Genomic DNA, 13,198 nt, shown 5'->3' on the forward strand with positions numbered 1-13,198 from the left:
CAAGGCTCACATCAGCAAGTGCTCAGGCTTTATTTACAATGCCAACACTGCAGGGAATGAACAGCCTCCATCTGGGCCTCTCTGGTCAAAACCGCCTTTTTGAGTCAGGGGCCCAGCCCCACGCCTCCCAGGTCATCATCCTCTGCCCCGAAGCCCGAGAAGCTAATGGGCTGGCAGGCCAGGCTGCGCAGGTTCACAAGGCAGGCAGTCTGCGTGGCACTGAAGTCAGGGACAGTCACCAACAACACTCTCTGGTCCTCAGGACCTGCAAAGAAGTCACACAGGACCCACTGTAGGTTCCAAGTAAGTCCTGCCTCAAAGAGAAGCTGCCAGAAATAAACAGGAGTCCCCGTTGGCACACAGTGGGGCAGTGACAACAGGAGACCAGAGATTAGCCTTGAGGAGCACACAGGCTGGGAGCTGTTCCAGCCCCTGCCCAGCTGGCCAGGCAGCTTGGCTCCCACAGTGAAATAATGGCTGCACAGCAGACCTCAGCTGTCCATCCCACAAGAGCTGGGGGGACTCCACAATGCAGGTTTTCTTTTCTGTCTCCAGGTGAGAACCTTGTTCCCAGGTGAGAGTGAATCAGCAAATCAGGCCTGGGCCCCCAGAAGACAAAAATTACCTTGGATGATTTTGGAGCCAAAGCTGGGGGTGTTGCCACAGAAGTAGACATGTGGGCACTCTGGGAAGATGAATGGGTCGGTTTTGTAGAAGGGGTAACAACCTGGAGGAGAACAGGCAGCTCTGAGGAGGGTTCCAGCTTCAGCGCTAGCACTCTGCACAGGATGTGGGGCTGCAGCCCCTCCTCCCACTGCAGGCCAGTAGGAGACCCCCAGTGTGACAACAGGAGCACCTCCAGATACTGTCACAAGACCTTGGCCCTGCTGTTGCTGCCTGTCGGGGTGGGGAGCCATTGGCCTTAGAATTAAGATTCCAGAGTAGCTTCCAGAGCAGGTGCCAAGCCTCTGAACTCCTCAGCTCTCAGCAATGCTGGCAAGTGCAAACCCACAGGGGGACCCTGTGCACTTCAGGGTCCTGCCAGGCCTCCTGGCCCTCTGCTCCCACCCCGTATGGCTGAGCCTGTTACCTAGAGTGTCAGGTGCTGTGGGGCTGATGTGACGGACCCGCAGGGTCCACTCCAGAATCTCCAAGTGATCCTCCATGCTGCTATATCGGAAAATGTCACTCACGTTCTGTCCTGATGTCCCCAAGAATCTGCAAGGCAAAGCTCAGCTGACCCTTGGCTATGGGTGCCACCCATAGTGGTCAGCCCAGAGCTCATCTGGCGCGCTTGTGGGGATACCCCAGAGAGAAGGAACAGATGCCAGGTGGGCCTCTGCAGGCCTGCCACCTTCCTGGACCCTCCCTCCCCTCCCCTCTTTGTGCCTCCTGAGGCAAAAGGCTGGGTCAGACTGAAGTGTGGCTGTGCCAGCTACCTGACTCCATCAATGGTGGCCTGGTAGGGGTTGGTGACCAGCTGGAGCGTGGAGTAGGCAGTGGCCAGCGGGAACATGCAGGGGTGGAGGGGCTGCTGGGGGAGCGTGTAGTTGGTGGGATCAAACTCGCCTGGCATCACGTCCACGGGCACTGAGGCCTGGAAGGCACAGGGCAGGGAGAGCTCAACCCCAAAGAAGCCCCCTACCCCAACTCCAGCCAATCCCCCTGCCCTCCTGCCTGCCTTATGTTGCCCAGTGGCAGCTTTGAAGACTGCAATCCCCATCACCCCTCCAGCCATAAGAGTGGCCATAAGCTCACTCACACTCAGCTGCAGGAGGATCTCATCCAGCATCTTCACAGCCTCCACGCTGGCTGCCTGGGTTTTCTTGGTGAGGTATTTGGCCTGGAATAGAAGCCCAGGAAGCCATCAGGCCCAGGCGAGTCCCAGGCTCAGAGGAGAGCAGAGCCCCACCAGCTAGAAGATGCAGATGTTGTCCTATAGACCCTCATTCCCTTCTAGCCTCCCACCACCCTCAGCAAGGGCCTGGGCACGAGAAGCCCCAGTGCAGGAGGCCCCAGCGTCACTGCAGGGCGCTTCCCACCGACCTGCAAGACCCCACAGGGTACCCAACTCGCCATGGGGAAGGAGAGTCTTACAGGCTTGCAGCCTCCTGGGCTGGGGCTGAATGCAGCCAGGCGGGCTCCATACCTTATTGATAGAATCTCTGCTCTGGGTGCTGTGGCTGAGGAGGTTACCGGCGAGGATAACCCGGGAGACATGGGCGGCGCTGCACTGCTCCCCTTCGTCCCCAAGCTGCCCTGTCACCACATCCACCAGCAGCTGGGTGCCCAGCAGGCTCTCACCTCCACCTCCACCCAGGCCCAGGCCGGACACGAGCAGCACGAACCTATGGGAGAAGGTGGGGTCCTCCAGGGTGCCAAGAAGGGAGGCAGCCCCTCCTAGGTGCGACTCAAAGATTCCACTGACCATGAGCTGGTTCCGGCCCCCGAGAACTGCTGCTCACCTATCTGTGTCAAGTGAGGGTGTGGGCTTCTGGGGAGCAAGGTCAGCAAAGCAATGGTCCTCCACCAGAAACTTCCCATCGTCTCTCACGGAGCCAAACACAGCCAGGACAGTCCCTGGGGAGCAGTGGCATCAGGCCTGATCAGGGAGCCCCAGGTGCTACCACTCCTCCAGTCACCCCAACAGGCAAAACCAGTCAGTCCTCCACAACCACACTGGTGAATTCTCACCTAGGACTCCGGGAGGCATGTCTGCTTCCTGGGGTCACTGCCTTTGGATGGAGGTGGGGAGACCCATCTCCCAGCCAGGTCGCACCCAGTCTGACGGCCTCCGACCACCTGCAGCCTCACCTACCTCCTCAAGAACACATGTGTGCCCAGGCCACACCCCCCTCCACATCTCCCCAGGCTCCCCATTCACACCATCCCTAACACACTACTGCTGGGCTCTTCACCTGCATCACCCTCACCCCCTCATTGGGCTCCCTACCTGTAACCAGCTTTGACACATCAATGGTGCCTTTTAGTTTGATACGCTGCAGTTCATCTTCCAAGACCAGTTCATCATCTGGGTGTATGTATTTGCTCCGAGGAGGCTGGGGGAGCAGGTTGTGCTGGAATGCAGAGACAGGAGGTATAATCTTGAGGCCAGAGCCCATCAAGGCTCTGGTGTTAGTGAGCTGGCACCCCGGCCCCCACCCCTCTGGAGCCCATCATCTCTGAACCTGCTTCCCCACACCCCCACCCCCAGGGAGGTGTTCTAGGGGGAGGCCAGGTCTGCTTGGCGGCCCCGCCGTGTAGCGCCCTGCCTCACCTCCTCGCTGATCTCCCGCAGGATGGAGGGCTGCAGCGGCATGGCCTTGAACAGAGTGCCCACCACACAGCACTTCTCCCCAGGCTGTAGCTCACACAGCTTCTTCACCCCCACTCCACTGCCTAGGACACCAGGGGTACAGACTCAGAGATGAAGTAGCCCCACCCTGAGAGAGGCCATGGAGGCTCTGCCCAGCACTCCACGAGAGGCCAATCCCAGGGCCCTGGCTCTCGCCAGGAGAGAACATCAAGTGCAAGGACCCCCTGGACTTCAAGGTGACAGTAAAAGGTGAGTCAGCCACAGGAGACCAGGGACTCTAGGTGTGGTTGGGCCCTGGATGCCAAGTGTCCTCATGAGGAACAGAGAAACAGACACACAGACAAGAGGGAGTGTGAAGACGGGCAGAGTGGAGTGATGCGGCCACAAGCCCAGGAACGCCAGGGAAGAGGCCAGGAAGGACCCTCCCCTCGGGCCTTCAGAAGGAGCCAATCCTGTTGACATCTGGATTTCAACTTCTGGCCTTCAGAACTACCAGAGAGTAAATGTCTGTGTTTTTTTTTTTTTTTTTTTTTTTGAGACGGAGTCTTGCTCTGTCACCCAGGCTGGAGCGCAGTGGCACAATTTCAGCTCACTGCAAGCTCTGCCTCCGGGGTTAATTCCATTCTCCTGCCTCAGCCTCCCAAGTAGCTGGGACTATAGGCGTGTGCCACCACGCCCAGCTAATATTTTTTTTTTTTTTGTATTTTAGTAGAGATGGGGTTTCACCGTGTTAGCCAGTATGGTCTCAATCTCCTGACCTTGTGATCCGCCGGCCTCAGCCTCCCAAAGCGCTCGGAATAGTGGTGAGGCACCACGCCCCGCCATGTCTGTTGTTTTAAGTCAACCAGTTTGTGGTGCTTTGTTACGGTGCCTACAGGAAACTAATACAAAGTACTGCTTCACTTATACCTAAATTACAACACTGGTTCTTAAAAAGAAGCATGCCAAGTCTCAACGCGGCCCTGCCCTACAAATAACTGCCATTTTCTTTAAGACTTTAGATTCTTCCACCCCACCCTCCACCCCTACCAAATGCTTCACCCTCTGAGAGCAGAGATACTCAAAATGCAGACCTCAGATCCCCTCCACCCATTCCATTCCCGTGGAGTCAGGTGGCCTTGTTTACCCAGGGCACCTGGGCACCGTCTTCCCCAGCCTCTTCTCAGGATTCTGAAGAGGCTGTGAACAAGAACACATGGGAGGGGCTCAGCACTCTCAAGAAGAAAGGTATGGAGAGTCAGTGTGGGCAGGAGGGAGGAATACAGGTCCCCACACAGCACAGATCCAGGCCTGGAGAAAACACTGAGGAGGTGATAGGGTAACGCAGATGCCAGACCAGCCCCTTAGCCTAGCTGACTCCAGCACAGCCTGAGCCCCTGCTGCCTGGGAAGAACCGGGAACATTCGTGAGCAGACAGAGGTGAGCAACTCAAAACAAGACAAGAAGGATGCCAGCTGCAGACAGCAATGCAACAGACTCCACATCCTCACCTATCCCACTCTTACTCTCTCCAGGTGGCCTAAGCACTGTACATGTAACTCAGTCAACCCTGAAAACATGCCAGGAGTAGATATCATCACCCCACTGATGCACAGAGCAACGTGTCCAAGGGCACACAACTGGGATCCAAGTGTGTGCCCCTGAGCACTGGGCAGAATGTCATCCCTGTAACTGACAGCAGGATAGCAGGATACTCAGGCAATGTGCTGGCACCAAGATCGAAACTGGATATAGAGGCCAACACTTGCTCCCACTGAGCCCACTGGGTCTAGGCCGGAGAGCGACAGCAGGCCATAAACAAGTAACTCGCCACAGTGACAAGTGCTGTGAACACATGGTGAGCTGAGGTAGAAAACGGAGGCCCTCATTGGTCAAGGTGGCTGTAAGTGGCCCCTCAAAGAATATAATACTTCAGCTGACAGTGGGGCTTAGATGGGGTCATGGGAAGACGAGGGAAAGAGTGTGCCAAATGAAGGGAAAAGCCTACGGCAGGAAGGGCTGGGCCGGTTTGGGGAACAGGTGAGTGGAGGGACCACTTTGGAGAGACAGGCTGAGCTTCAGTGAGGACATGCAGAAGCCACATGTAGGTATTCAGGGTGAGGGCCAGCCTCAACCACCAGGCCTGTGAGTGAGTGCTACTGCTGCTACACCGCTAGCAACACATTCATATTGGCAGCTGTTTGGTTACCTGCCCAGTCTGTGGGCACAGTGAAATTGCTGTCGTCCATCACTGGGGAGCTTTTTTGGCAGCTCCAATAACTGGGAGAGAAATGTGCAACCAGAGGAGGTGCTGCCAGAAAGAATCTAGAAGGTGGCATTGACATTGGGCCCGAGTAGTAACTGAGCTCTATAAAGAGCCAAGGAAGGTGTCCCGAGGGCTGAAAGGAAAGTGAGGAAAAGCTACCAGAGCCGCAGGAGGGAGCCCCCGATTATGTGGGAGAGGAGAGGTGACCAGCACTTTTGTCTCAGGTAAACAAAACAGAAAACATCCTGATACGGTTTGGCTCTGTGTCCCCACCCACACCTTATCTGTGTCCCCACCCACACCTTTTCTGGAATCATAATCCACACGGTGTTGACAGAGGGACCTGGTGGGAGGTGATTGGATCGTGGGGGTGGATTTCCCCCATGCTGTTCTTGTGATGGTGAGTGAGATCAAACCATCACGTGATCTGATGGTTTAAAAATGGTTGGCAGTTCCCCTCGCTCTCTCTCTCCTGCCATCATGTAAACGTGCCTTGCTTTCCCTTCACCTTCTGCCATGATTGTTAAGTTTCCTGAGGCCTCCCCAGCCATGCGGGACTGTGAGTCAATTAAACCTCTTTTCTTTATAAATTACCCTATCTCAGGTAGTTCTTTATAGCGATGTGAAAACAGACTAATACATATCCCTAATGAATTTGATGTTCTAGCTAGATGTCTGGGCCCAGTGTTCTCCTGGCTGCCTATAATAAGAGTTGATCTTGGCTTGGTGTGGGATGAGATGGGCTTCTCAAAGCTCCTCAGGAGATTCCAATGTGCAACTAGGGCTAAGATCCATTTCGCCTGGTGCCAAGGACAGTAAAAACAAGTAAGACTGGTCTCACCTACAAAATCCTCAGTTTAAAAAGATAATAGGAGATGGATTTGAAAACTACCAGGAAAGCCACTCTTATGTAAGTGGTAGGAATGGGGGAATGCGGAAGCACCCAAAACTCAAAGGGGGAGATAGGGGGCCCTACTTTACCACCAAGAATAATCCAACTGCAGGAGAGATCACCGAGGAAGAAAGGGGGGCAAAGAACAAGGGTTGTGTTGGCCAGGCCACTTTATTAGGAAAGACAGAGAGCCCAAGGGACAGGAAAATTCATGGCCAGCAAATATAGGGGCCAGGAGGAGAGGCAAACAGACATGAGTGAACAGAGGGGGTCCCCTCGAGACCAGAGAGTGCATCCTCACCAGTCTTGCCACACTGAGGGGCTCTCTGGCTACAGCACAGGCAAATACTTGAGTAATCTGCACTGAAGATAGGAAAACCATTTTCCTCTGCCAGTGAAATAATCACCATCACCGCCAGAACTAAGTCCTTATCTCCAACCAGCCTCTGAACTAAAACTAACTTCAAATCCACAAATTACTTAATTTAATCCTTGTTACTATCTTAAGAAGAAACTGAGGGAAAAAGAGGTTAATTTTCCCAAGGTAACAGGAGGTGGGATCAATTAGAGAAATGTTCCCGTTCTCTTGCAGAACATTTCTAAGTTCTGGGCTGGTGTGGGGGAAGCACCTTCCCAAACTCTCACTTACCCCAGTGCTGCTGGGCCCGGTTCTCCAGGAAGGGTCTCATTTGGATGAGGCGGGTGGCATAAATGTGGGCATACTGCCGGCTAAAGCTGCGCTCTCCTAGCCGGAAGGGTTGTGAGGAGTTGGTGTAGGTCGCCACTGGGACCCGGGCAAAGGTGGCATTGTTGGCTGATGGTGGGGACAGCAGAGTGTGGGTCCTCTGGGCAGCCTGCTCAGAAAACATGGCCACACTCCTGGCTTGCTTGGTCCACACAGCTTCGCCCAGGCCAAGGAGGGTCACTGTGAAAACACAAAGGCATTCCTGCTGCCCCGGCCCATCCCCAAAGCGGCAGCTCTCCTGCAGTCTCACTGCACCCAAAGGATGCTGGGAAAAGAAGGGGAACAGCTGTAGTTGACACTAGACATTGTGTACACTTGGAAATTTATCGTGTCTGGATACCGATGTCTCACCCTGTAGCAGTCATCCAAAAAGAGAAAAGGAAAGCTAGGAGTGTTTCTCTCATCTGCAGTTCTCCCCGAACCCCAGACTCAAGTGTCCTGTTCCATCTGGACAACTATCAGGGTCTCAATCAAGTTCAGCGTGCCCCAAATGGAATGCCTGATCTGCCTCCGTCCAGCTCTCCAGCACCTGCCTCATCTCCAGACATGAGGCCTGCCTTATTAAATAAGCCTCCTGTGAAATAATAAATCTATTACTAAATAATAAAATGAACTAAGCCAAAACCAAAACATAAATCAGTCACTGCTCTGCTCAAAACTCTCCAAAGTGTCCTCATTTCATTAAATAAGGCCCCAAGTCCTTACAACTGCCTATGAGATCTGCTCCACTGGTCCTCTACCCTCCTGGTTCCCACTCCTCCACCTTGGGTCCCTCCCCAGAGCAGGAGGCCTCTGAACTCTTGCTTGCCCCTCTCCCATATACCTATAGGGCTCACTTGCCCATTTCCTTCAAGTTCTTTCATCTTTACTCAAATGTTACCTTGTGTCCTGCCCATCTGATTTACAACTGCAACCCTTCCCAGTACTTCAACTGTTATTGTTGTTTACAGCATTTACCTTCTAACAAACTATATTTTAAACGTATTGTCTGCCTGCTGCAATTAAACCATAAGCTCCAGGAGGGCTGAGATTTTTGTGTCTTATGCCACTACCCACCTGGGGCTACGAAGTACAGATGCGGTGAGTCCAACTGTGACGTTTGGGTTGGACACACAACAGATTTCCAAGAATAGTACAAAGAATATCCCAATAATTTCTTCAAATACAACTGAAATAACAGTTTGGATATATTTATGGATTTACTCCAACTGATTTCTGTTTCGTTTTACTTTTTTCGTACACCTACTAGGAAGTTAAATTCCGTAGCAGCTTGCAATCTATCTACACGGGACAGCACTGGCCTGGGACACAGGCTCCGCACACGTGTCTAACGAGTGACTAGTTAAAGAGTTTTCGGCTGGAACCTGTTTGATGGCGGTAGCAGCCAGGCCGCGCTGCTTGGGATGGGGCCGAGGGCGCCCTAGGGGCTACCCCAGTCACGGCGGGTGCCCCCGGCTCGGATCCACGCGGCAGCTGCAGAACGTCCGCCAAGACACCAGCCCACCGCCCCAGGAGCCCGGTCTCGCGGCCTAGAACCGCCACCCACAGCTTACCCCGTTTCCCGGGACCCTACTCACCGCGCTGTGCGCCGCATCCCGCCAATCTCCGCGCGCCTGCCCCGCCCATCACCGCAACTCGCCAATCCCCGCGCGACTTCCCCGCCCATCGCCTCAAGTCACCAATCGCTGCCCTCCTCGCCCCGTCCGTCACCAGGCGCCGCATCCCGCCGACAACCTTTCAAGTACCTGGACGTACAGAGAACGCGGAGCCCCACCCTCGGTTTCCTGGGCAACGCGGTGCTGGGGCTGGCAAGTGGGCGCCGCGGGTCTTGGGTTGGCGGCCGCGCGTGCAAGGGTTGGGCTGGCGGGAGGTGTCGTCCTCCAGTGGGCTGACCGCGTCACCCCTCCAGGCCCTACCCAAACCTCCCAGTGGCCGTCACCCCGCCAGGCCCCCCAGTGGTCGCCCGCCGGCCTCCTTGGTGAAGCCCCCAGCGTCCCAGTTTTCCCCGCAGAGCTGCCCACTTGTAGCGATGGCGACACGCGAGGAGGATCCCAACAGAAAGAAGGCCCAAGGCCCACAAACCGGGCCGGGGAGAAGTAACCCTTCCTGAAGGGATGGCGCAGGGTGTCGGGGTTCCTCCCGTCCTGCCAGCGTCTGCGCCCGGGAAGTGCATTGGCGGTTTCGGGGTCCTCACGAGCCTGCCGATAGCTGCACAACAGCTTCCAGCTCAACACTCTCCGATCTCCAGTGTTCTCGTTGTCCCCGTTATTCGTACTCGTTCTTACCACCACGTCTTTCTTGAGTGCTGTCTGCCACTTTGGGAATACTTTTTTTTTTCCATCTCCACTAATTTATAGAATTCCTCACCCAATCAAGAGGCGCTTCCCCACTAAGCTTCCCGGGCTCCCCCCGCCGCGCGCTGATTCTCCCAGGCGTCCTTTAGAGCTACTGTTCTGCTCCTTCCCTGGGCCTGTTTCCTAAGTCCAGGTCTTGTCTGCACAACAAGTGGATATTAACACTCGTTAATTATCACTTAATATTTTAATTTTTTGTTTTTGTTTGTTTGTTTGAGGCAGCGTCTTGCTGTGTGGCCCAGGCTGGAGTGCAGTGGTGTGATCTCGGCTCATTGCAGCCTCGAACTCACAGGCTCCAGTGATTCTCCAGCCTCAACTTCCGGGTAGCTGGGACCACAGGCGCGTACCACCACTCCTGGCCACTTTAAGTTTTTGTATGTGTGTGCGTGTGTGTGTAGAGACAGGGTCTCCCAACGGTGTCCAGGCTAGTGTGGAACTCCTGGGCTCAAGTGATCCTCCCACCTCAGCCTCCCAAAGTGCTGGGATTACAGGCATGAGCCACCACGCCCGGCCTTATATTTTAATTTAAAATGTGATATTTTAATTATTAAAATAGTGACACATTAATTCACCTGCTCCTCAAATAATCTTTTGGGTCAGACACAGTGGCTCACGCCTGTGTCCCAGCACTTTGGGAGGCTGAGGTGGGAGGGTCACTTAAGCCCAGGAAGCTGAGGTTGCAGTGACCTAAGATTGCACCACTGCACTCCAGCCTGAGCGACAGAGCCAGATGCTGTTTCAAAGCAAACAAGCAAACAAACAAAAAATCTTTGAAGCATGAACTATTATTTTTCTTCCACTTTACATGTGAGGAAATTGAGGCAGAGTGGGCAAGAGAGATCAGTAGCTAGTGAGTAATAGGTGGGATTCACACAAAGACAGCAGGACTATTGCTGGTAAGGTTGTGCTGTTCTGACCCTTGACCTGAAACATTGTACATGTATTGGGCAAACAAATAATTTTACTTCTTCCTTTCCAATTCAGGTGTTTTTATTTCTTTTTCTTACCTGATTACTCTGGCTAGAACTTCCAATACTATGTTGAATAGGAGCAGTGAAAGTGGGCATTTTGTCTTATTCCTGATCTTAAAGGAGAAGCTTTCAGGCTTTCAGCATTGAATATGTTGTTAGCTGTGAGTTTTGGGATTTGGCATATGAATTTTATTATTGGAGATAGTTTCCTTCTATTCTTAGTCTGTTGAGCTTTTTCTTCTTTCAAAAGAGTGTTGAATTTTGCTAAATACTTTTTTGACATCAATTGAGATGACCATGTGGGTTTTTTTCTGTTAATGTAGTCTGTTACATTTATTGATTATTATGTTGAACCATTCTAGTATTTCAGGAACAAATTCCACTTGGTGGAATTACAAACCAAAGTTACAATAATACTAGCTTTTACTGTATTCTCTTTTATATAATTAATTTTACTTTAGTTGACCCTGAATTTTCCTTTACCGTAGATCGTTATTTTTCCCCTCCAAGTACTGACCAGGCCCAACTCTGCTTACCTTCTGAGACTGGACACATTCAGGGTGGTATGGCCGTAGATGAGATCTTTCTTCCTTTATTCAGCTTTTTTTTTTTTTTTTTTTTTTTTTTTTTTTTTAAGACAGGGTCTCAGTCTGTCACCCAGGCTGGAGTGCAGTGGCACAATCTCAGCTCACTGCAACCTCCGCCTCCTAGGTTCAAGTGATTTTCTTGCCTCAGCCTCCCAAGTAGCTGGGATTACAGGCATGTGCCACCACATCTGGCTAATTTTTGTAGTTTTTGTAGAGACGGGGTTTCACCATGTTGGCCAGGCTGGTCTCCAACTCCTCAGGTGATCCGCCCACCTCAGCCTCCCAAAGTGCTGAGTTTATAGGTGTGAGCCACCACGCCTGGCCTCTTTATTCAGCTTTGAGTCACTGTCTAGTATCCTTTCATTTCATCCTGAAAGGCTTTCTTTGGCTTTCTTTGCAGGGCAGATCTAGTGATAATGAACTCCCTAAGCTTGTGTTTATCTGGGAATGTCTTCATTTTCCACTTTCTTTAAAGAACAGTTATGTCAGATATAGGATTCTCAGCTGACAGATTTTTTTTTTTCTTTTGGCACTTTGAATATATCAATCTACTGCCTTTTGGCCTCTGAGGTTTCTGATGAGATATCTTATGATCCTTTTTTTTTTTTTTGAGACAAGGTCACACTGTGTCACCCAACTGGAGTGCAGTGGTGGCACGATCTTGGCTCGGTGCAACCTCTGCCTCCCAGGTTCAAACAATTATCTGGCTTCAGCCTCCCGAGTAGCTGGGATTACAGGCGTGCACCACCATGCCTGGCTAATCTTTGTATTTTTAGTGGAGATGGGTTTTTGCCATGTTGGCCAGGCTGAGTCTCAAACTCCTGACCTCAAGTGATCCAACTGCCTCGGCCTCCCAAAGTGCTAAGGTTACAGGTGTGAGCCACCATGCCCAGCCAAGATATCTGATACTCTTTTTGAAGATCCCTTGTATGTAATGAGTCACTTCTCTCTTGCAGCTTTTAATATTGTCTCCTTGTCTTTGGCTTTTAGCAGTTTGATTATAATGAACCTCAGTATGAGTATCTGAGTTTTTCCTACTTGGAGTTTGTTGAGCTTTTTGAATGTTTATATTCATGTCATTCATCAAATTTGAGAAGTTTTCAGCCATTATTTCTCCTAATAATCTCTCTAGTCCTTCACTCTCTTCTTTTTCTGGAATTTCCACAATTGGTATTAGTCTGCTTGATGCTGTCCCACAGGTCTCTTAGGCTCTGTTTATTTGTCTTCCATCTTTTTCCTTTCTGTTCCTCAAATTTGATAATTTCTTTTTTTTTTTTTTTTTTTTTTTGAGACGGAGTCTCGCTCTGTCGCCCGGGCTGGAGTGCAGTGGCCGGATCTCAGCTCACTGCACGCTCCGCCTCCCAGGTTTACGCCATTCTCCTGCCTCAGCCTCCCGAGTAGCTGGGACTACAGACGCCCGCCACCTCGCCCGGCTAGCTTTTTGTATTTTTTTTTTAGTAGAGACGGGGTTTCACCGTGTTAGCCAGGATGGTCTCGATCTCCTGACCTCATGATCCGCCCGTCTCGGCCTCCCAAAGTGCTGGGATTACAGGCTTGAGCCACTGCGCCCGGCCTCAAATTTGATAATTTCAATGTCCAGTCTTCAAGTTTGCTGATTCTTTTTTTATAAATTTTATAATTTTTAAATTATATATATATATATATACATACATATATATATATATTTATATTCGAGACGGAGTCTCGCTCTGTCATCCAGGCTGGAGTGCAGTGACGTGATCTCAGCTCGCTGCAACCTCCGCCTCTCAGGTTCAAGCAATTCTCCTGCCTCAGCCTCCTGAGTAGCTGGGACTACAGGCACATGCCACCACACCTGGCTAATTTTTTGTATTTTTAGTAGAGATGGGGTTTCACTGTGTTAGCCAGGATGGTCTCGATCTCTTGACCTCGTGATCTGCCCGCCTGGGCCTCCCAAAGTGCTGGGATTACAGGCGTGAGCCACCGCGCCCGGCCAGTTTTTTTAAAAGATAGGGCTTTTTTATGTTGCCCAGGCTGGTTTCGAACTCCTGGGCTCAAGCAATCCTCCTGCCTCAGCCTTCCAAAGTGCTGGATTACAGGCATGAGCCA

General features: G+C 51.9%; 1 protein-coding gene across 2 annotated transcripts; it reads right to left on the reverse strand.

Annotated features, from left to right (window-relative positions):
* Positions 1 to 9: 9 nt before the first annotated feature.
* On the reverse strand, positions 10 to 8,865 carry POLD2 (DNA polymerase delta 2, accessory subunit). Of its 2 annotated transcripts, none has more exons than XM_010374555.2 (11): positions 8,776 to 8,865; positions 7,103 to 7,378; positions 3,278 to 3,399; positions 2,954 to 3,077; positions 2,466 to 2,580; positions 2,150 to 2,348; positions 1,763 to 1,843; positions 1,440 to 1,597; positions 1,091 to 1,218; positions 626 to 727; positions 10 to 265 (listed from the first exon to the last, which is right to left on the reverse strand). In XM_010374555.2, the coding sequence occupies exons 1-11, from the start codon at positions 8,822 to 8,824 to the stop codon at positions 105 to 107; spliced, it is 1,515 nt and encodes a 504-aa protein (XP_010372857.1). In that variant the 5' UTR covers positions 8,825 to 8,865; the 3' UTR covers positions 10 to 104. The 2 variants fall into 2 exon arrangements, with proteins under 2 accessions (XP_010372857.1, XP_010372859.1); XM_010374557.2 differs by lacking the exon at positions 8,776 to 8,865 and adding an exon at positions 8,255 to 8,724.
* Positions 8,866 to 13,198: the final 4,333 nt, after the last annotated feature.

This window comes from Rhinopithecus roxellana, chromosome 6 (assembly GCF_007565055.1).
Source record: "Rhinopithecus roxellana isolate Shanxi Qingling chromosome 6, ASM756505v1, whole genome shotgun sequence".
Lineage (NCBI taxonomy): Eukaryota > Metazoa > Chordata > Mammalia > Primates > Cercopithecidae > Rhinopithecus > Rhinopithecus roxellana.

What these genes read in the sequence shown, in the direction of transcription:
- POLD2 (XM_010374555.2), bottom strand. Translation starts at nt 8,824, where the DNA reads ATGGGCGGGGCAGGCGCGCGGAGATTGGCGGGATGCGGCGCACAGCGC. An exon ending in CCCTCACTTGACACAGATAG is followed by an intron (nt 2,349 to 2,465) that starts GTGAGCAGCAGT and finishes CTTCTCCCATAG; the next exon opens with GTTCGTGCTGCTCGTGTCCG. An exon ending in TGGCTCCAAAATCATCCAAG is followed by an intron (nt 266 to 625) that starts GTAATTTTTGTC and finishes ACTTCTTTGCAG; the next exon opens with GTCCTGAGGACCAGAGAGTG.